Source organism: Propithecus coquereli, unplaced genomic scaffold (genome assembly GCF_000956105.1).
Source record: "Propithecus coquereli isolate 6110/MARCELLA unplaced genomic scaffold, Pcoq_1.0 Scaffold435, whole genome shotgun sequence".
NCBI classification, from domain to species: Eukaryota; Metazoa; Chordata; class Mammalia; order Primates; family Indriidae; genus Propithecus; species Propithecus coquereli.
In genome coordinates, this window is record NW_012150119.1 from 1,951,568 (window position 1) to 1,974,924 (window position 23,357).

The 23,357-nt window shown below is 43.3% G+C and overlaps 1 protein-coding gene across 1 annotated transcript in view; it reads left to right on the forward strand.

The window, feature by feature from the left end:
• The window catches only part of DNAH9 (dynein, axonemal, heavy chain 9), a 313,557-nt gene that overhangs the window by 198,213 nt on the left and 91,987 nt on the right, over positions 1 to 23,357 (forward strand). The window contains exons 46-49 of the mRNA XM_012653931.1: positions 1,054 to 1,196; positions 1,563 to 1,724; positions 1,894 to 2,127; positions 11,807 to 12,067. Of these exons, the coding sequence (XP_012509385.1) occupies positions 1,054 to 1,196; positions 1,563 to 1,724; positions 1,894 to 2,127; positions 11,807 to 12,067 (800 nt within the window). The remainder of the gene's footprint in view (positions 1 to 1,053; positions 1,197 to 1,562; positions 1,725 to 1,893; positions 2,128 to 11,806; positions 12,068 to 23,357) is intronic.

Here is a 23,357-nt window from a genome sequence, read left to right on the forward strand (position 1 = left end):
TCATAGCTCACTGCAGCTTTGAACTCCTAGACTCAAGCAATCCTTCTGCCTCAGTCTCCCGAGTAGCTGGGATTACAGGTGCCCACCACCATGCCCAGATGGGTTTTTTAGCTTTTGTAGAGACAGGGTCTCACTATGTTGCCCAGGTTGGTCTTCAACTCCCAGCCTCAAGGGATCCTCCCCCCTTGTTCTCCCAAAGTGCTGGGATTTACAGGTGTGAGCCACTGCATCCAGCCTTTTTAAAAATTTTTATGCAGTAAAATTTATCAATCTTTATGCATCAAACTTATTTTTTTAAGTAGGTTGAATGAGTCATAGTTAGAAAGTCCTTCCCCACTCAGAGGTTACAAGAGTATTTCCCTCATTTTTTCTATTATTTTTCTGGTTTTATTTTTTGTAGTTAAGTCATTGATCCATTTGGAATTTACTATAATGTACAGTGTAAGGTAAGAATCCAACCATATTTTTTTCAGATCCTGGGTTTCCTGATACAGTACCATACATTGAATAGTTCATCTTTTACCCATTGATTTTATATGTCATACTTATCATACATTAAATTCCAAGAAGCCATCCCTGCTTTCTACCCTTCTCTTATAAAGAGTGATATCTCACTCCTCTTAAATATATGGACTTATCTATGTGTTTCTGATGGTCAATCTTACTCCCGGTCTTACAGCTATTTTAGATCTGTTTTATATTTTCTACTAAATACTAAGCTCCTTAGGGGAACAATTTACAGAAAGGCCAAAAAATACAGTAGTTAGTAAATAAATTTTTAAGCAAAAGAAGAAAAGACAATTGAAGGCTCTTGTGTTGCCAACTGCCTGCCCCAGGCAAGAGCCTACACCCTGCTCCATCCACTAAGGTGCTCATTCTCCTGCCCTGGGCTTGGAGTAGATAAGGTGTCTATCCACTTTCACCAGCAGGAGAGGTAGAACATGGCCTAAATGGCAAAGGACCTGTGTCCCAAGGTAAGATAACCTCCCAGGTCTGATTGCATCATTTAGCGAGATACCCAAGTGGCCCATCTGTGCTTCCTTTTTTTCCCAGGGGAGATCCCAGATCTCTACTCTGATGATGAAGTTGAAAACATCATAAGCAAAGTGAGGAATGAAGTCAAGAGCCAAGGTCTGGTTGACAACAGAGAGAACTGCTGGAAGTTCTTTATAGATCGAGTCCGGCTACAACTGAAGGTAAAGAGGGTCACTGACAGGGCTAGGCAGGGACCAGGATGGTTCATGGAAGCTCCTACTGATATTTTGGACATGGGTGTCCTCTGATTGTCTTGGGAGTGGGCGGTGAGGGTGCAGCGCCCTTCTCAGCCTAAGTAACATTGCAAGGATGCCCCTGTCATCTGCTCTATGGGCAGAGGCCTCCCTCTTGCGTTGTGCAGTCCCGGCATCCTTGCTGAGTTGGCGGAAAGGCTGGCTAGCACGTGCAGAGTTGCCTCCATTGGAGGGACTTCACAATTTTCTGGAGATAGCCCCACACCATGTCTGCCTCTCTGTGAGTATTTCTCTGATACTGTCTTGGTCCTCCCCACCCTTCTGACTTCTCAGGTGACTCTCTGTTTCTCTCCCGTGGGGAACAAGCTGAGGGTCCGCAGCAGGAAGTTCCCAGCCATCGTGAACTGCACGGCCATCGACTGGTTCCACGAGTGGCCTCAGCAAGCGCTGGAGTCTGTCAGCCTCCGCTTCATGCAGGACACAGAGAGCGTTGAGGTGCGAGGGAGAAGAAGGGACTCCTAAAGGTCCTTCCCACCCGAGAGTACAAGGAATTCCATGCCCAGAATGTCAGGGTTAAAGATCAGGCTGAAATAGAGTTGCTGGAGCACAACTTTCCACATGGTGAAGGAATAAGGTCTCTTTACTTCCTGCTCTTTGATTTCAGCCCACAGTGAAGCAGTCCATTAGCAAGTTCATGGCCTTTGTCCACACGAGTGTCAACCAGACATCCCAGTCTTATCTGAGCAATGAGCAGCGCCACAACTACACAACCCCCAAATCCTTCCTGGAGTTCATCAGACTCTACCAGAGCTTGTTGCGCAGGAACGGAAAAGAGCTCAAGTCCAAGACGGAGCGGCTGGAGAACGGGCTGCTGAAGCTGCACAGCACCTCTGCCCAGGTGAGCCACGCACCTCTCTGCCACCCGCAGGGCACTGGAGGATCACAGTCAAGATCTGAAAATCATCTCTGGCTTCCTCTGTCATCAGAAACAGTAGCAAAAGTTAAGGCTGAGCTCCCTCAGCAGAAGGGCACATCCTCACCCTCAGGGCTGATCTCCTCTCCTGGCTGCTGGAATCCCCTAGTCCCCTGAAGTACCTCCTGTCTTTCTTTATTCCTCTTTGTAATTGCAATCTCTCCTCCTTTTCTTTCTTTTTCTTTTTCTTTCTTTCTAAGACAGGGACTCCCTCTATTGCCCAGGCTGGAGTGCAGTGGTGTCAAAAGCCTCTAACTCCTGGCCTCAAGCCAGCCTCCCACCTTAGCCTCCCACAGTGCTGGGATTACAAGCATGAGCCACCGCACCTGGCCAATCTCCTCCTTTTCCTCTGCTTTCCTTTCCTCTCCAGTTCTCTTCCCTTCCATCTTCAAACTGAAAGAAATGAATGATGGAGAGAAATGAGCGATGGTTGCAGGATTATTTCAATTTTCTTTTGTTTCTCTTGTCTTCCTATACTATCTGTCAAAGAGCCATTGGAACCTCACTTCTTCAACAAATCCTGTCTTGTTTCCTGCATTTTCTTACCTATTTCTAAGTAGTTAGCCATCAGAAGAAGGCTCTCTGTTATATTTTTCCATTAACTCTTTCAAATGAAACAAGCTTATTTCAGTCCATCTGCTAATCTTCCCTTGAGAGTTGGGGCAACTCTGGCACCTGCCTTACCCCTGCTCCCGCCTGTCAAGTGTTGCTGCTCCCTCAACAGTCCCTTTCTGCTCTCTGTCTAGCAGCAGCAGGGCCGGCCTCTCCTTAAGGTGGTGAAATTTCATGGAACTGCACAATGCAACTAACATTGTGATCCACTTAATTCTTGGAAATCACATGCTCCTGTCAATATAGAAGCTTTTCATTTGCTCAGAATTTTGGCCTTGGAATTGCTCTATTGAATTTTCTCCTTTTGACTTGTCTTTTTTCCCCACTTCAGTTTCCTGATTAGTGGGGTGCAGTGAGCCCTTGCAATCTGTACACATAATCTTTCTTCTGCCCTGGAAATTTTCCTTCTACTATATGGTTTTGTCCATCTGGTCTGGCCTCTCCTCTAGGAGCAACGGTTAGCCAGACGGGGTCCCCGTGCCCGGAGCTATTATGTTCTCATGTGTTGCTTTCATCCCTTTGGCCTTTTTCTCTGCATTCTAGGAAAGTTTTTCAAGTTCATCCTCACCAAAACTAATATAATAGTGTGTGATATTGCTTCTGCCTTGTAGGCTTGCAGTGAAGACTTTAATTATGCTATTGCATTTTAATTTTCTCACAACCCTTCCTCATTGTATCCCTCTCCTTTTTCAATGCATCCTATTGCTTTCTTATTTCAGCCTATTTTTCTGCAATTATTTCATAGAGACCACTCTGATGATGCCAGACAGTTTCTTTCATGTTTTTTTAGGTCCAGTAATGGATCATTCTCAGAGCTGCATTCTTCTTCATCTTCTAGACATTATTCCTTTCCTTGTTCTGTGCTTTTAGATGGACCTTTTCTTTTTCTTTAATTACCTTTAGGCAAGGTGAGATCAGTTCCAACTCAACGTTTGCCAACAAATGGCATGTGCAAATTGTCTGTGACACTACTGTCTTTCCATTTGTGTGATGATCCAAACCCCTTCTTAGGGCTCTAGTTCAGGGCAGGATGCCATACACAGATCCAAGTCTAGGTCCTAGCAGTTTACCTGGTGTACACCTTTGCTATGGAAAGGTAGCATCTTCTCTCCTGATCACTTTCAGTTTCTCCCTATCTCTGAACTTGTAGAAAACAGCATGGAATAAAATCTCAGAATGCAATACCACCAGATTTGTTTTAAAACATCTCCTACTTCGTCCTCTTCCTTTCTCTCCCCATCACCTGCAGTGCCCTGAGAACATTCTACATCCCCTCCAACCCCTATTCTACCCCTACCCATTCATCCTCCACGAATCACTGATCCATGTACATAAAGGATGATTGCCAGGGAGTAAGAAACGGCAAAGATATGCTCACCTCTCACAGAGCAGACCTCAGTATTCTAGTTTTTACTGTTAACAGAAATAAACCAAACTCTGCGAAATAATTTAAAGAGGTTTATTCTGAGAAAATACAAGTGACCATGGCCCAGGGATACACAAGCCAAAGAAGCTTTCAGTAAGTGGCCCAAGTTGGTTGGATTAGAGTTTGGTTGTACACATTTCAGGGAGGCGGAAGTCACAGGCAAAGACATAAATCAATATATGGATGGCATACATTGGTTCAGCCTGAAAAGGTGGGGTATCTTGAAGTGGGGGGCTTGCAAGTCATAGGTGGGTTTAGAGATTCTTTAACTGGCAATTGGTTGAGAGAGTTAAGCATTGTCTAAGACTTTGGAGTCAGTAGGAAGGATGCCTAAATTAAGATAAGGGAGGCTGCTACTGTCATGTGATACCACACCAGCAAAAAAAAAAAAAAAAAAGATCTGTTTAACTAGATTTTATGGATTGTGAAGCATGTCTTAACCCTTGGCTTGCATGGTCTTAGGTCTTGTTTCCAATTTGGTATCTTATTTCCACAAAGAGTCTGTCAGTCTTATGATCTCTATTTTAATATTAACGTTGGGTCAGTTGTTCTAAACTCCAAAAGGAAGGAGTTAACAAGGCATGTCTGACCTCCCTTTCCGTCATGGACAGAAACTCAGTTTTAATGTTTTGTGGGGTCCCCTTGACCAAGAGGGGGTCTGTTCAGTCAGTAGGTGGGCTTAGGATTTTGTTTTTATTTTACAGTACAGATCCTGAGTCTTTGAGCAGACGCTGTAGAAAGCACAATGTCTGTGCTCCTGTTGTAGGTGACCTCTAATTAACAAGGAGAGGCCTGATTATACCCTTTGGCGAATCCAGCTCTGTCTGCGCATAGTTAGTGGAGAATTCTTCCAAGTCCTGGAATCAGGTTTAGTATCTGAAACCACAAAAAAAATCCACCTTCTCCTTCTGCAATCTCTATTTCCCCAGTTCCCTGGGCCAGAAACTGGGGGATTACCTTGGACTCTTCCCCTTCTCTCACTTCCCACATTTAAAAATTAACGATGTGCTTTCTAAATCTCTCCCAGATCTGTCCCTCCTGCTGTATCCCCAGACTCAACGTCCAGATTTAGACGCTTCTCGCGTGGATGACTTGCATAAACTGAACTCCCCACTCTGCGTTGCCCGCTACCTCTTGCATCATCCACTCAGGCCGCAATCCTTGCGAGTATCCCGGACTCTTCTCACTCCTCTCCCTCTATCACAGCCATGCCCAAACCACCCGAAAGTCACTACTGGCTCTAACTTCAAAGTCTGCCCCAGAATCCCACCGCGTCTCACTGTCTTCCCTGCCACTACCTGGGTCTGAGCCACTGCCATCCTCTCCCTGGGTAGCTGGGTTACCCTTCTAACCAGCTCGTCTGCTTCCACCCCCCCCCCCCACTTCCCGGTAGTCTGTCATCAGCTAAGCAGCCAGAGTGATCGGTTTAAAACATAAATCATGCCACGTCACTCTGCTGCTCAAACCCTTGCAATGGCCCCCATGTCCCTCATCCCAGTGTCTCCCGAGGCTCCTGGCCAGCCCTGCCTGCTCCCTCTTTGTGACATGCCTCTCTGCCACTCCTCGGGCACACCAGGCCTTTGCATCGGCTGTTCCCTCTGCCCTCTGGTCTCCCTGTGGCTCCATTCTTTGCTCAGATGCCGCCTTCCCAGTGAATCCTACCCTGATGGCCCATTTTAAATTGCAGCCCCTCACCACTCCTGATCTCCTGACTCCACTGTTTTATCGTTTTCCCATAGCACTTAACTCTCATCTAGCATGCTTTATAATGTGTTTAGTTGTTGCGCTTATTGTTGTTTTACCTATCTCCATCCGTTGGATACGAGATCTTTGTCTTTATTGTAGCCCAAGTGCCCGATACACTGCCCTGGACAGAGTGGGCACTCGTTAAATATTTTTCGAGTGAATAAATTACTGAATCATCAGCATTCAGCTTAGTCTCCCTGACCATGTGCTGGTAGCACCCTGGACCAGCACTCTCTGTATATACTGCGCCGTCCCTCCCTTCCTTGATTCTACCACACTGTACCCCGGAGTTAAACAGTACTATTTGCAGTTGCCCCAAAACTCCACAACTGGTTCACATCTCTGTGGTTTTATTTATGCCCCCGCCTTGTCAGCTTACCACTGCCAAGACCTAAACAATTTGCTGCCCCCCCATGAAGCCCTTTCTAAGCTCTGAGAAGCTATGCATTCTCTTCTCTGTGGTTCCATCCTTGAATTATGCTCATCCTCTGCACACGTCATGCTATATTATTGTCAGTCCTTCAAGGGCAGAGACCGGGGTTCGTTTATCTTTTATCATCAGGGACTGGCACATGATAGGTGTTCTATAAATGAATGAATAAATAGATAAGTGAGTAGATGATGGATGGATAGGCAAATAAATGAGTGAACAGTTCCAAAATCACCTATAAGCTCAGAGTGCAAGTGGAGAATGACTCTCAGCAATACTGTGCACATGGTGTTTATGCCACAAATACTTATCGATGGTATAATGATGATTCTTCTAGTAAAAACGGTATCCGGGGTTTCTAACTCTGGTATAAACTCTTCATCTGCAATTGTTCCTTTGGTAAAAAAGGACTGAAGTAGACCATTATAATACTTGTAAAAGGGTAATGAATTATTCCGTGCTAGTATAATTATACCGTGCTAGTTACTACTTAACTATGACAGTTTTCAATGTTCATAATCTGGTGAGAGTAGGCTAAATGAATCTTACAGCCCTGGCTCAGATACAACACAAATTTATTTAGCAATAATAGTTGTATTAGAAGTAGTAATGATAATTGTAATAATGACAAAATTAACAATTATATAATAAACCTCATAAGCCTTAGACTTATAATTTCATGCTCAGAGCTGATCAAAAATATAACTTTATTTTTCTATAACTGAATTCAACTTAGCTCTGGATCCATCTTATTCATTTAAGGGTAGAAAGCTCTGAATTTTGCATTTCAGCTTGATTTAGTCACTTCAGGTTAAAAACTTAGTCTTTGGAGGGTGGTCAGTTCAGAGTTCAAACTAGCTCAAGGCCATTTCCTTCCGAAGGGTCTTTTCCTCCTTCTCCTCTCTGTGGTGGTGTCAAGTTTGAGAAGGTAGCTGATGGTTGGTCCCCCAGTTCTCACTGGCTCTGACGACAGGTGGCTAGTCCTACTAGGTCTTTAGGCGGCATTTCTGTCTTTACATCAGCATCAGCCGAAGTCACAGTTGGTGCAATTGTGTCCTTTCTCTTGGCACCATCAGGGCCCCTAGCCTTGACTGAGGTCTCACTTGAGCCTCACTGGTACTATTCAGAGGCCTCTGTCCCACTCACTTCTGCGTCTGACTCAGACATCTTCATGAGGAAGGGGAGGATGAAGGATTGAAGAAATATTCATAAATGGACTAATGGCCATTGCCAATTCCCTGCATATAGGATTTACTCCACAAATCTTAATCTGGAAACTTTTAAATTCAGTTTAAGGTTTTCAAATAGTCTCAGGCCACCAAACTTACCAGAAGTTGACAGCTTAATAACTTATGATGATGTATTAGTCAGGATTGCAAGTGAAAAAAATATAACTCAAATTAATTGAGCAAGAAGAAAAAAGGTGAAAAAAATGTAACTCAAATTCACTGAGCAAGAAGAAAAAAAAGCAAAAAAGAAAGAAAGGAAGGGAAGACAGGAAGGGGGGAGGGAAAGCGGAGAGAGAGACAATCTTGAGATTACATGATACAGTTATCAAGACACTTGATGACAGTTGACTGAAATCCAACCAAACTTAGGTAAAACAACAAAACAAAATAAAAAGAAATAAATTGGTTCATGTAACTGAAAAGTCAGAGGTAGAGCTTAATTTGGACAAAGCTGAAGCTAGATACACACGGGTATCCTGTACATCTTGGTTGGCCCGTGGTCACGGCTGAACAACCTCTGTGACTCGGATACTCTCGTTGGCCAAGCCAGGGTCACATGACAACTGGAACGAACCCCACCCAAACTGTAAGGACTTGGGCAGGGGGAGTTCTCCGAAGGAAACTCTATGTTGCTAGAATAGGAGTGAACAGTGTTTATTAGGCAGGCAAACGTAACACATATAGACAGGAAACAACTGCACCTAAGAGGATTTCCTGAAAATCCAAATTTACATCAGAAAGTGCCGGGTGACTACATGGACACAGAGCAAGCAGGGCGATATCTCTAGGCCCCTGTCTTAGTCCATTTGTGTTGCTATAAAGAGATAACTGAGGCTGGGTAATTTATAAAGAAAAGAGATCTATTAAGCTCCTGTTTCTGCAGGCTGTCCAAGAAGCATGGCACCAGCATCTGCTCCTGGTGAGGGCTTCAGGCTGCTTCCACTCATGGCGGAAGTGGATGGGGAGCGAGAGAGAAGGCAAGAGAGAGAGGAGAGGGAGGTGCCAGGCTCTTTTCAATAATCAGCTCTCATGGGAATAGAGGGAGAATGCACTCACCCCTCTACCAGGGAGGGCATTAATCTATTCATGGGAGATCTATCCTCATGACCCAAACCCGTCCCACTAGTTCCCACCTCCAACATTGGGGATCGAATTTCAACATGAGGTTTGGAGGATCAAATATCCAAGCTGTAGCAGCCTCTAACCTTCAGTGGAGCATTTATTGCTTCTGATTGCCCTGGGCTTCCTCTCCTTCTCTGGCAACTGGTGATGTGATCATGTCTTTCCCCAAAACCTAGAGCTGCTTCTCCACGTGTACTTGCCATCAAACTGGCACTGACTGATCAACACTAAGGTGCTCACACAGTAGTAATATTCTCTGGGGGTGGGGGGCTTGGGGTGGGTAAACTCACAACTAATGGATGTGGTGAGCCTTGTAGGGGGGGAAAGGGCACATCTCAAATCGTGGTTGGCATGTGGCAAAGTCATAACATGTAACCAAAATGTTTGTACCCCATAATTTCCTGAAATAAAAAAAAAAAAGCAGTTCTCCCCTATAGGCAATGCAGGGAAAACCCATGCACTTTTGTTGCAGAAAATACACATTCTCGGCTCTTCTAATGTCTTTTCAACTTCACTCCCAAGGTCTCTGGAGCTCTGGAAGAAAATCCTGGGTAGCCTGACCACTCTCTTTAGCATCATGTCCTTGGTCCTTGCAGGAGGGAGGGCTGCCCGCCACCACTGTGTTGTCAGCCAACTCGGTTGGCACCAGCCACTTACCATGCATGACAACGATTCAGGAAGCCAGCAGAGTGGAGGACAAGGGTCTCCGCTGTGTCTGTGGCACTCTCCCTCTCACTCTTCTCACCTGGATTTGGGGGTGTCTATATAAGGAGAGATCCAAAGTGTGGCTCAAATGTTTTAAATAAGGAAGAAGGAGAAGAGAAAGATGCAAACTGACCTATTTCAAGTTCCCATTCCATTGCAGAAAAACCATAAAATGAACTTGAGTTGTGCCTTCTCTATAGCCGGGTTGGGAACAGCCTAATTCCTACTGGTGGGACCCGCCTGTCACTCCATGTCACAGCTTAAGAACTATAAAGCTCCTGTTCACAGTGCTGGTAATTATTTACCTTGGGCCTCAGGTCATAAGCCATATCTGCAATCAACACAACAACAACCAAAAATTTAAAAAAACACTTCAATTTTCTCAGATCTCCCAAGATTTAAAAAGGAACAAAAAGTTACTGGTGTGTTTGCTGACTGGAGTGATTATGCGGCTCAATCGTTTTGATTTACAATTGCATCTTTGTCCTTGTAGAAATAACTCTCTGCAGCTGAACAACAACGGGAGATGGAAACGGATTAACCTTCCAACATGTGAATATAAGACGAGTTCTAGGGAGCCGGCATTCATTCGAGGTTAACACAAGTCTCCCGTTTCTATGAATACACAAAATTAAAGAGCATTCTCTTTTTTACACTTTCCTTTTCTTTTCTTTTGATCTGCCATGAAAAGGGAATTATCAGCAGTGTCTAAGCCTCAGTTTTATTTTCCCCTTGTGCATTTTGCATCATAAAGCATTTGAATCTGTTTGACGTGTTCCAGGAGCTCTGAAGTAATCTTTCGTTGTCCCGTAAAATAGACTGCAGGAAAATGAGAGGCGAGAGGTCATTCTGGAATGTAAAGTTTATGGGCTGTATTGCAAATGCAAATGGCCGTTTTACTTTCCAGAAATAAACAGGTCTGTGTCTTCTCTTTGCATCTGAAAAGGCCATCCCCCTAGGCCAGCGGTTCTCAAACCTAGACAGGCACCAGAATCACAGCTGAAACACAGATTGCTGGGCCCCGCCCCAGAGTTTCTGATTCAGTACCTCTGGATTAGGGCCTAGGAATTTGCATTTCTCACCAGTTCCAAGGTGATGCTTATGCTGGGGTCCAGAGAGCACCATCTGAGAATCACCGTGCTCTGCTAATCTGAAGGTAGATAGAAAATCATTCTTCTCTCTCCAGAGCACAACACAAATAGATGGTTTCCCAGGTGCTGATGTTCCCATCACCTCATTACCGCCTCCAGACAACATGTGACTGCAGAGGATGGATGGGGGATTCAGCTGGCCTGGGCCATTGGGATTTTTGTTGTTCCACTTAATCTGGTCATCTATTTCTAGTAAAAATTATATAAGTAAATGGAGACAACAAAATGAGAACAATCAAAGGCTATTTATTCAGAGCTTGCAAGGCAGTCAGCCACCATCACTTATGTTTAGCAGACACTCAAAAGCAGGCAGGAAGCTGGGAAAGCTTTGTAGTGAAGAAGGAGGAGGCCTGTTGGAGAAGGTGTGCCCTGTTGGAGGCTGTCCACATGGGGAAGTGGTGGCAGGCTCACTAGAAGTCGGGCGTCCCATGGGATTACTTAAGGGAGCATGTTTGGACTTCTCTGGTTGATCCAAAGTTGGAAGCAGGGATAAAAAATCAAGGAAGTTGTTCATTATGAATCAAGTCCTGGCCATTCTGGGCCAATTGCTGTAGGAGTTATTGTCTGTCCAGCTGGGTTGTTACTAGGGATAGTCTGACTTCCTACAAGCCTGGCTTACAGCAGGCTTGTTTCCCGGGCTGGTTATTGTAGATGGAGGGCTAGTCTCCTGGGCAGGCTGCTGCAGGCGTGGGTCAGAGTTCTACTTTTACATATGCTCTGGTCATTGTCCACCTGTATATTCACACTCTCAGGATGCAAAGTAGACATTCCCTTTTTTCCTCTTGCTAAACCCTTGGCCCACTCCACATTGGTCAATTTTAATTAAACAATGGCCGATCTTTATGAAGGGCCTGCTGTATAAAAAGTGTTATGTTAGGCACAGAAGTTCTATAAGACATAGGTACCAGCGTCGGCGAGAAGCAGCCCAGGTCATTTGGGCATCAAGAAGAAAGACCGAGGCAGGTGTTGTTTGGAATATTTCAGCACATTTACTGCAGAGAGCCAGGGATGCCCAGTGTTCTTTCCTTTCCCAGGTCAGGGAGCTTGGTCCCACCCGAGAACATAGCTTTGTGCCTTGGCATCAGGAGTCGTCGCGTGTTCTGCCCTGCAGACTTGGCCCCAGGGCTCTGCCTGCCGTGTCTCTGGTCACCGATCCTGATAAGCTCCGCCTTCTCCAATGCAGGTGGATGCTCTGAAAGCCAAGCTGGCAGCCCAGGAAGCGGAGCTCAAGCAGAAGAATGAAGACGCAGACAAACTGATCCAGGTGGTGGGCGTGGAAACAGATAAGGTGAGCAGAGAGAAAGCCCTCGCAGACGAGGAGGAGCAGAGGGTGGCCCTCATGATGCTGGAGGTGAAGCAGAAGCAGAAGGACTGTGAGGAAGACCTGGCCAAGGCCGAGCCGGCACTCACGGCAGCTCAGGCTGCTCTCAACACCCTCAACAAGGTAGGAGGGCAGCGGCCGCGACTGCTTACCCCCAGGGACAGACTGGCCCAGAGATTGCCCAGACCCTGCTATTCCTCAGAGATGCCAGGGCAAGATTGGGAGGGGTTAGGGTGGGCCACAGCTGTCACTGGTTTATTCATTAAGTGAACAAACGTTTATTTAAACTATCTGTTAGGTTCCATGAGCTGTCAATGAAATCCCGGGGATGTGACTCTTAGAACCAACCAGTACATGAGAGGTCAACTGGTCTAACCTCCTGACTTCACAGATGAGAAAACCAAGACCCAGAGAGGACTGGCTTGCCCCGAGTCACAGACTTAAACATTAGGGCGGGAACTTGAACTCACATCTGCATAATCCAGTCCCAGAGACATTCCTGCTGGGGTAACCCGGGGCCATTTGCCGATTAGGTTCTACAGGACACACGTGCTGTTCAAAGCCCTTACCTTAAATGTGTGAGACATGAGACTAAAATGAGGTGTGGGCTCCAAAATATATCTTTTTAAAAATCTACAAAATCAAAGGTAGTAAATATTCGATTCAGTGGCAACAATATAACTGTGTGTCAACTAAAGTCAACTCACATACATAACATGTGGTGGAACAGGCGTGACTTGAGATGCATGCGTGGGGCAACTGTATTTCGGTTCCCTTTACATTTACTCTGAGCAGAGGAGAGGCAGGGCAGGTGGCTCGCGACTTCTTTCTTTTCGTATTTTTCACAATTAACCATCTTTCCCATTTGGATGGCTGCGGATGAGAGGCAAGGGTGGAAGGAAAACAAAGAGGGAACGTCAGATTCATGTCATTATGAGTCGGCATCAGAGCTGGACCAAAAGCTGACCTTTTTCCTATTGGGATAACCATGTAGGTCTTTTGGAGACCCCCCCCAGTCAGTGGGGCCCTCGCCCCTATAGACTGCTTTCTCCTCCTTCCCTGGAGAGTCTGGCAATTCCCTTACCCCCTTCAAACGAACCACTTGGGCAGCATCTAAGACAACCTGTGGCAGCTCAGCCATGCAAGTGGCTTGCCTCTGGTCCACTGGGGACACCTGTCTCTCCTTTCTCTAAACAAGCTCTGAGAGTGTTGGCCACCCAAGGCAGCGTTCTCTCCCTAGCTCCACAGTCTGGGGGCTAGCTAGCTACTCTTACACATTCTACGTTTCTGGGGTGTGAGTTAGACCCCCATCCACCGTGTCACTCAAACTGCAGGGGAAATATATCAAGCTCGCCGATTAGTCTCCCTAAAGCCCCTCCTTCCAGATGTTATGTGAAAGGAGTAGCTGCCCCACATCCTCCCTTAAAGGCAGAGTGGGTGGGACGCACCAACAATTCTCACTACAAGTTCCCTCTTCATCTCCAACTTCCTCATTCCTTTCTATCCTCAATGAGAGTGAAGGGTTTAAAAGTCAAAAATAAAGTCTTCTGAAAACTTCTTTGAATTAGTTCTGCATAGTCACCATACAGCTCACACTTTGGAAGGCAGCGTCTATTGGCTGAGGACCTCTGCAAAACTGAGATAGAACCAGGGACATTGTAAAATCCTGTTACTTGTGATTATATAAAAGTAATATTTAATGCAAGATGTGCGTGCATTTTAGTATTTTCTTATGATATGGGATGGGAGAACCCCTAAGAGTAAGCACGTCCAGGGCCAATAAAGCCCTTAAACGGGCCTCTACCTCAACATAAAACACGGGATTTCTCCATTAGGAACATGCTATATTGTCGGGTAGACCAGGAATTGGAGGCATGGCCCACTCATGCCACCACCTCTGAACCTTCCCATACAGCCAGGCCCGGCTCCTCCCTGGCCCTCACAGCCCGCTGATTTCAACCTTCAGGTCTTTGATCAAACTGTCCCACCCTCCTCACCAGCCAGGAATCCTTCTCCTTTCATTTTATTCCATCTAAATCCTACCCATATTTCAAAACCAAATTTACATTCCAGATCAATCTCTTCTCTTTCTGATTTCTAGAACACAAAATATGGAAACATTTTATTTATACACTCCTCGCATCTTGTTCACTGATTATTTCTTGCCAAGAAGACTAATGTTTTCCATAAGATCTTTTGACACAGGCTTTATATTTCCAAAGATGACCTGAGTCCAAATACTGGCTGCACTATTTCGCTAACCGTGTGGCTCCAGGAATGATTTTATCTTCTCTGAGCCTATGTTTCCTTGTCTGTAAATTGAAAGTAATGGTAATATAGTCCCTAACACATTGTTATAAGGATTAAATGAGATAGTGTATGAAAGGCGGCTAATAGGTGGCAGCTACTCAGTAAATATTTGTTGTTGTTGATCTTGTTGTTTATATTGTTATAATCAGTAATCACTTCGGTTTCCACAAAACTGGAAACAAAGTGAACACTCATAGATACTTTTGGTTAAGTTGTTGGTGGGTTAATTGATTGATTGATTGATTGAAATAAATATAGACATGTAACTCAAGAAGGGATGAGATAGGATTTTGAAAAAAGCACTGGATTTGAAGTCTAGATACCACTGTCATGAAGGAAGTGAAACCCATTTTTAATGAGTGCCTACTATGTGCCAGGCAATATGATAGGTACTTTCCTCTAGCTGTGTGTCTTCGCACAAGTCACTGAAGTTCTTGGTCCCTCAGTTTATTTTCCGTATTACCAAGAAAGGGAAAACAGGAATTAATGGGTTCTTTATTTGACACTCCCATCCAATCTACTAGCAAATTACTTTCAAAATATAACCAGAATTCAAATACTTTATATCCTCTTTACCGTCACTGGGATCTAAGCTACCCTCATCTTTTCCTTGGCCTATTGCAGTAGCCTCTCCGTTTGTCTCTCTTCTTCCACTCTTGCTCCAACGCCACCTTTACCCAGGACAGCAGTCTGAGTAATCTTTGTTAACCCAAAGTTTGACCATGTTATCCCTCTATTTAGAGGGATAGCCCATCACATTCAGAATAAGTTCCAAAGACATCATCATGGCACACAAGGCCCTCCACAATCTTGCCTGTGCATCCTGTTCTACTGCTCCAGTTACTACTCTCTGGTCATTCTGTTCCACCCACACCAACCTTCTTGCTGTGTCTCCAACACCCCAAGCACAGTCCTACCCAAAGATTGCCTCTGCATGGAAGCTCGTCCTGCAGCTACCCCCACAGTTCCCTGCCCTTCTTCTCTCAGGTATTTGCCCAAAAGTTGCCTTCTCAGGGAACAAATAATAAAGGTTTCTATTAATTTCAGGGGGAAAGATTAAAGTATACAAGAATGAAAATATAATCCAAGGTGAGCAATATTTATAATCATAATCATGTACTTACTGGATGTTAATTTAACTAAAAATTTGGTATAACCATTACAGGGGGGCCATTGAGAGGGAAAGGAGGTCAGTAGAAAGAACAAAATATTCACACTCTATAGTAGGGAAACACTTGATAATGTCTAAAATGAAAACAGTAGCAGCATAAGCATGTTGCTTATTGGTAAGGAGTAAAATCTAGAAGCAATGAAGGAAGAGATTGTGTGAGTGGTGGCTTCTGGGGAGCTGGAGATGGGGCGAAGTGAACACGTGTTTTGTTCCAAGCCTTATAGCTCTATGAGAGTTTGCAAACTATGTGCATGCACTGCATTAACAGAAATAAAACTTAAAAATTTTTAATGACTTGAGAGAACAGCAGGTATAGCTAACTGCCTGGCCAGGTAGGAAATAGAAAGAGAAAGCCCAGTAAGCAATTGCTACGAGGATGAGGACTTTTCTAGATGGAGAAGGTGGTGGGAAAGAATATCCTAGGATCGATCCTAGGTCATTGCAAAGACCTGGATGCATGAACAGGTGTGGTGTGTCTGAGCTGTGGGTGCTTCAGAAGGTGATGTAGAGGAGAGGATCTAAAGGTGAGTTGAGCAAGACCATTAGCAGTCCTGTGGCATCACTAAGAAGCTGAACTGCTGCCCAGCATTTACATTCCACAGGTTGAGACCAATTAATGGGCCTCAAATAGCATTCTGGGTTTTTTGACGAGCTAGAATGGACCAGAGCACACCACATGCAGTAAGGACAAGTATTGCTTCAGGAACCGAGGACCCTGGACTATCCCCAAACCCTTCTGCACTCCCAGAACTCTAGTATTTAAAGATCATTTCCCTGTGTTCTCATCATTTTCAAAGTTAACAATAAATCTTTAGTGAATACATAAAGAATACCTATAAATCACAGCTTGGTAGTAAGTCTCTGCACATTTTAAGTCTCCGTTTTGTCAGTTTTATTTTGTTTTTATAGATGAACTGAAATAAATCCAATATAAGTTTTTCTGCCTTAATTTAGGAATGGTTTATCTTGCAATTTTATGGCATCCCCTCCCCCCCATGCACACAAAATTACTTGGAGTTTTCTATTTATTCCACATGCATTTTTTATAGTGAACTATTTTTTCTTATACAAATAGTAGGTAATAGCATTTTTACTGTTAAAAATAATTCAAATATGGCCGGGCGCGGTGGCTCACGCCTGTAATCCTAGCACTCTGGGAGGCCGAGGCGGGCGGATTGTTTGAGCTCAGGAGTTCGAAACCACCCTGAGCAAGAGCGAGACCCCGTCTCCACTAAAAAAATGGAAAGAAATTAATCAGACAACTAAAAATATATAGAAAAAATTAGCCGGGCATGGTGGCGCATGCCTGTAGTCCCAGCTACTCGGCAGGCTGAGGCAGAAGGATCGCTTCAACCCAGGAGTTTGAGGTTGCTGTGAGCTAGGCTGACGCCACGGCACTCACTCTAGCCCGGACAACAAAAAAAAGCGAGACTCTTGTCTCAAAAAAAAAAAAAAAAAAATTCAAATAGTATAGATTATACAGGGTCAATATAAACCCACCCTTATTTTCCACTCCAGCCCTGGTTCTCTCCCAAAAGAGAACCCCTATAATAATTTGAGGAATGTCTATTCCAGCAATTTTTCTATGCACTTATATTTGTAATAAGGCACATATAAAATATATCTTAAATACAAATGGATATTACCAACTTTCTTCCCTCCTTTTTATTTTGTATATTTAAGGTATATAACATGATGTTTTGATATACATATACCTAATGAAATGATTACCACAGTCATATTACTACTACTATATCCATCACCTCATGTAGTTATATTTGTGTGTTTGTGTGTGTGTGTGTGGTAAGAGCACCGGAAATCTGCTTTCTTCACAAATTTCCTATACAAAATAGTAAGTGTTGGTGAGGGTGTAGAGAAAGGGAATGCTTGTGCACTATTGGGGGGCTGTAAATTGGTACAGCCATGATGGAAAACAGTATAACCTAGCAACCCCTTTTCTGGGTATATACCCACAGGAAATGAAATCAATACCTCGTAGACATATCTGTACTCACGTGTTTATTGCAGCATCATTTACAATCATTCACTATAGCCAACATATGGGAACAACCCAAGTGTCCATCAAAGGGTGGCTGGATAAAGAAATTGTGGTGTGTGTGTGTGTATGTGTGTGTGTGTGCACAGGTAGGCCCTAAATCTAATCACAGGGGTCCATAGATGAGAGGAGAGAAGAAGGTCAGAGAAGGTGAGGTGAGGACAGAGGCAGAGGGAGGAGAGGTGATGTGAGATGGGCTGTGAGTCAGGGAATGAGGACAACCTCTAGCAGCTGAAAAGAGCATGGAACGGATTCTCCACTAAAGCCTCCAGGAGAAACCAGCCCTGCCAGCCCTTTGACTTCAGGACTTCTGACTTCCAGAAGTGTAAGACAGCAAGTCCATGTTGGTTTGAGTCACTAAGTTCGTGATGATTTGTTACAGAAACAATAGGAAACTCTACAAATAATATTCTCTTTTTAATCGATCCTGCCAAATTTCTAACCAAATCGGCTGTTCTTATTTATAGTCCTGAGTACTACTCTTCCCACATCCTTGCCAATCTTAGATATTTCCAGTCATTTAAATTTTTCTCAATGAAATGGGTAAAAAATTCTCACTTTTCTTTTAATTTGAAATGGTTTCATTCTAATGAGACTGGGCATCTTTTCAAATAGTTTGATTTCTTCCTCTGTCCATTATTTGTTCAGATTTTTTGCCCATTTTCTCATAAGGTGGTTTTCTGCTTATTAATTTATAGCTATTCTTTATAAATTAAATTTTTGCCATTAACCCCTTGGTGTATAAGTTGTAATGTTTTTTCCCAGTCTGTCATTTGTCTTTTAGCTTAACATTAACAAGTAATAGAAAAAATAGACTTAATAATCAAATAACATTGGGAATTCCAGGATAACGGAGTTGGACAGATTTCTTTCCTATGGGACTTCTCAGTGTCTTCATTATGTGATAAGCTCAACACTAAAAGTGACAGATATAGCACAAGAAGATAAAACTTCAGATTAATCTAACTAATGAGTAGTGGTGTAAGACATATACATAAAATACTAGTAATTGGCTCCAGCGATTTAGTCAAACAACAATATGCCACCAACTGGTAAGGTTAGCTCAGCATATAAGGCTATTTATATACCCATACCCAAACATACCTCAAAGGAGAAAAGCTCTATAGTCACCTTGAGAAATGTCAAAATGGTATTTAACACAATTGAACATCCATTTTTTAGTAAAACTATTAGTAAAATCAGAATAAAAGGATATTTGGGTATTTTGCTAGCAGATGCTAGCAATCTAAGAGCAAAACATCCCATCTAATGATGGAACACTGGAGGTATTGTGCTTAAAATAGAAAGAGTATAATGACAATCCCCTTCACTATAGAACTAAAAAGTTTGTCTTAGAGTCCTAGCCAATGCAATAATAAGTAAAAATATTAATCACATAAATATTGTAGAATATCAGACAAATGTATCAGTATTCATAGATGTTATAAAATATAATAAAACAAATAAAAGGGAAGGATATAAGGGCCCATTATAAAAAAAAATTACAAAATGCAGTAGCTTTCCTAATATCCACAACAGCCAGTTAGGAAATATATTTTCAAAATAACAACCAAAATATAAGGTACAAATAAATAGAAAATGCAGTAGCTTTCCTAATATCCACAACAGCCAGTTAGGAAATATATTTTCAAAATAACAATCAAAATATAAGGTACAAATAAATATAAAGAAATTTGTTGAAACTGTGAAGAAAACTACACATCCTTATTGAAGAATATAAAAAAAGATGTGAACAAACAAATATGTATACCAAGTTTGTGTATTGGAAGATTCAATTTTATAAAGATGTCACTGTTCTTCCAATTTGCTTGTAAGTTAAATACAAGTCTAATCGAACTCCAATGTGATTTTTGGCGTATTTGTCTCATGTCATTAAAAGTTCCTATCATTTAACCAACTATTAAAGATTTAATAACCTAAATGTTCAACAACGTGGAGTTGGCTAAATAAATTATGTACGTGTGAATGAGAGAAAACTGTGCATTGTTTATTGAAAATCATATTCTACAAAAGTAATTGACATGAGAAAGGTTTAAGATATGATTTTCAGTGAAAAACGTTCAAAAATAGCATAAACAGTGACTGATATACATATGTATACATATATTTATGCATACATATAAATGTATGCATATACATATGTATGAATGTGCGTGCATATGTATATATTATTTATATTTTTATATATATATATATATATGACAGACTAACAGAGACAGGAAAAAGAAAGTTACTCAGTGAAACACACCAGGACATAGGTAACGTTTTATCTCTGGATAGTAAAATCATGATTCTTGTTTTCATCTTTATCTTTGCTGAATATTCCACAATAATGCACCCTTTTAATAAACGGACAAAATAGAATCACCTTATAAAACAGTTAAGAATAAGAAAGAAATGAAACTGTAAAAGAGCCAGAAAACTTCTCCTAAGTTTTCAGATCAATTTTTATGTATGCAAACGCTCTTTCTAAGCATAGAAACAAAGCATAGTATCATTTAGAAAAGGATTACTAAGTGTGACTAAATAAAAACTTTAAACTTCTATAGATCCCTAAATACCATCACCAAAATTTAAAAGAAATTTGCAACATATGGGGGAAAAGAGTAAATATCCTTTTCATATAAAAAGTTCTCACAAATTATCCTGAAAATCTCCCATTTGTTCCTCTCCCCTCCTCTCCTTGGCCCGCCCACCCTCCACCCTTTCCTACTATGTTTTCCTGGACCTGGGAGACTCGTGTGCGTGGACTGTATCCACGGGCTGCCTTTGCGCTCCAGCTTCCTGGACCGTTGGCCAAGCTGTGCACCAGGAGCTAAGGGGCGGGGGAAGAGGGTGAGATCCAGCTATTCATCCCTTGGCTCCTCCTGCCGTCAGCCGAGGGTTACAGGTCCCTTGCGATTCCTCCCCCGAGGGCTCTCTCCTTCTCCAGGTGCTGCCAGCCAGTCCTCCTACGTGTCTCCCAGGGATGGACATGGAGCCACCCAGCTGCGCCCACCCAACATTACTAGCCCAGGATAACACACTCTCTCTTAGGTCTCTTCAATCTGCACTTTTATAAGTAGTTCCTTTAGTTTTATAAATAGTTCCTCAAAAGGGAAGGTGTGTTGTGTCGTCCTTTTGCCTGCAGGAGCCGTAACTAATACAGTAATCAAAAGAAAAGGACAAATAGCCCAGTAGAAAGGTCAAGAACAAACCCTTCACAAAACAAGAAATTCAAATCACTTATAAACACGAAAAAAAATATTTAGCATCACTGGTAATACATATGCACATATACGTATATGAATTAAACCAATGTGTGATCCCTTTGTCAACCTATCAAATTGAAAAAAAAATTAAATATTACCCAGTGTTGAAAGGATGGGAGCACATATAGATTCTCTCAAACACTGATGACTGGAATTGAAATTTCTGGGAATAATCTGACAGTATGTACAAAGAACACTAAAAATGTTGCTACCCTTTGACTCAGCAAATCCACTTCTAGGAAGATTGTCCTAAAGAACTAATCTAAGAGTTTCACAAAGATTTCTATAGAAGAATGTTCAGCAAAGCATTCTCCATAAGGTAAATTTCTGGAAATGACTTAGGTTTCCAGAAATTAGATAAGTTTTAGATAAATTGTGGGTCGTCCATATACACACTTTTTAAAAATCCTACTCGAGAAGAATAACTGGTAACTTTCTCTCGCACCTCTTTTTAAAACTGTCAATAAGTTCTGCCTACGCTATCTCCAAATCACATCCCAAATCCAATCACTTCTCACCATCTGCACTGCAAAAACTTTGGCCCAGGTTACCCTTAGTCCCTGCCTAGACAGCTACGGCAACTTCCCTAACTTCTCGCTCCAAATCCACCCAGCCCCGCCACAGAGCATCCACGCTGCAATAAGTGTGTCTCAGAGCAAAAACCCCATCACTTCATTCCCTGCCTAAAACCCTCCATGGCTTCCCACTGAAATTAGAATAAAGTTCAAACTCCTCCCCGTGACATCCGGAGCTCCTCCCGGTCTGGCCCTGCAGCTGATCACCTCCTGGCTCTCACGTCCACCACTCCCCCGACTGTCCTCTGCACCATGAGTCATGGCCGAGCTTGTTCCTGCTGTCTGCCTTCTCCTGAAAACTGTTTCTTCCAGTTTCGTGTTTCTATTAGTGCTAGAGTACAACATCTGCCTGCCCCAAGGTAACTGGCTTGAGGATCCCTGCTGAAGTAAGTAAGATCGTTTTCTAGGGCTTTTTAAATTTTGACTTACGTTGGAGAAAAAGGTCTCTTCCCCTTCTCTTTCCATCCAATCACCCAGCACACATGTCGATGGGCACTTACTATGTAGCAGTTCCTCTTGTAGGCACTGGGGCTCCCACGGTTAACAAGGTAGACGGGGGACCCTGCTGTCAGGAGGAAGAGGGTCGTAGTATGTCAACAAGGGAGGAGTGGTAGTCATTTCAAGTTCTCTGAAGGAAATCTTCATGTTGCTAGACGGGAAACGACTAAGAAGAGAAGATTGGTGGGTTGATTCTTTTGGAGTGGGGGGCATTTGAATTGAGATCTTGACAGACGCAGAGGTTATCAGCCATGCAGATGGCTTAGGAGGATGTGTTCTGGTCAGGGTCATGAGGTGGCAACGAGCTTGGCAAGTCAATATGCTGAAAGAAGGAGGTGATCGTGGCTAAAGCACAGTGAGAGAGGGAGAAGGTGGCCCAAGGTTGAGAGCTAGGCCATGTGCCTTCCAACACGAAGAAACCAGAGTGTAAAAAGGAAACCCACACACAGGGAGACACAAAAGCAAAAGAAAGTCCTCAGAGCCCTGCAGACATTCAAAACATGATTCCACTCTATGGTCAGCCCCATACCCACCCTTCCCAGACACCTGAGCAAGAAAATCCCCCTCTGTACTTCAGCGAGGTCTTCTGTCACTAAAACCAAGAGAGTCATGATTGATTTATCGATATATATGAATATGAGAAAGACTAAAAGTAGTTACCGTACACTGAAACATTAGCAATGATGTATCTGGGTTATAAAACTCATTCTCATCTCTGTACATTGCTTAACTTACGCTATTTCACAGTTGTGGCATTCTTTGTTTCTGTTTGTTTGTATTTTCTTACATTGCCCTCTCTCACCTCCGAGGGGGCGCAATGACAGGTGTGCTGGTGTTGCTCACACCTGCACTGCCTTTCACTCCTGCCCTGATGGGCCTGTCATGATCAAATGTGAAAAACATTGCAAAAGAAAATGGAGTATCTTCCTCAGTACTTCCTTTAGGGGGTAGAAATAATCCCTCTTGTTTGTGGGTTACCAGGCTCAAGATCACCTCAGATTAATTTGGGACAAAGACTTACTCTTTGAAATCAAGATTTCTGCTCACTTACAAAATCAGCCCTGAAAGCAAGTGGTTTCATAGTACTTTCAGAGCCCACAGCTAAATTGGGGTTCCAGTGTCAGAGCAGGTAGCAGCAACCTTTTGCCAACAGGAAATGAAGGGGACCTGGGCGCAGGTGTTTACAGTGTGCTTTTCACATACTTCTTCTACCTGGGAGACACCATGATGCCAGTTGTTCAAACCATAACCAGGAATCCCCCCCACAGGAAACTCGTTTATACCAGCAGACGCCTTGTGGCTCTCGTCTGACCGGTGTGCATTTTGCCTGCCTGACCGTGGTTCTGACACTGGAAGGTCAACCTTGCGTTCTCCCCAGCATCCCAGGGAAAACCAGGTGTGGGGCAGCCCCTGGTTCTTCAGCTGGGAGGCACAAGTTCAACACGCCACCACCACAGGAAACAAGTTCAAAGACTTGTACTCACAGATGCTGGGCAGGAAGGGCTCCATGAGTCAGGACGGCTGCCGTCCG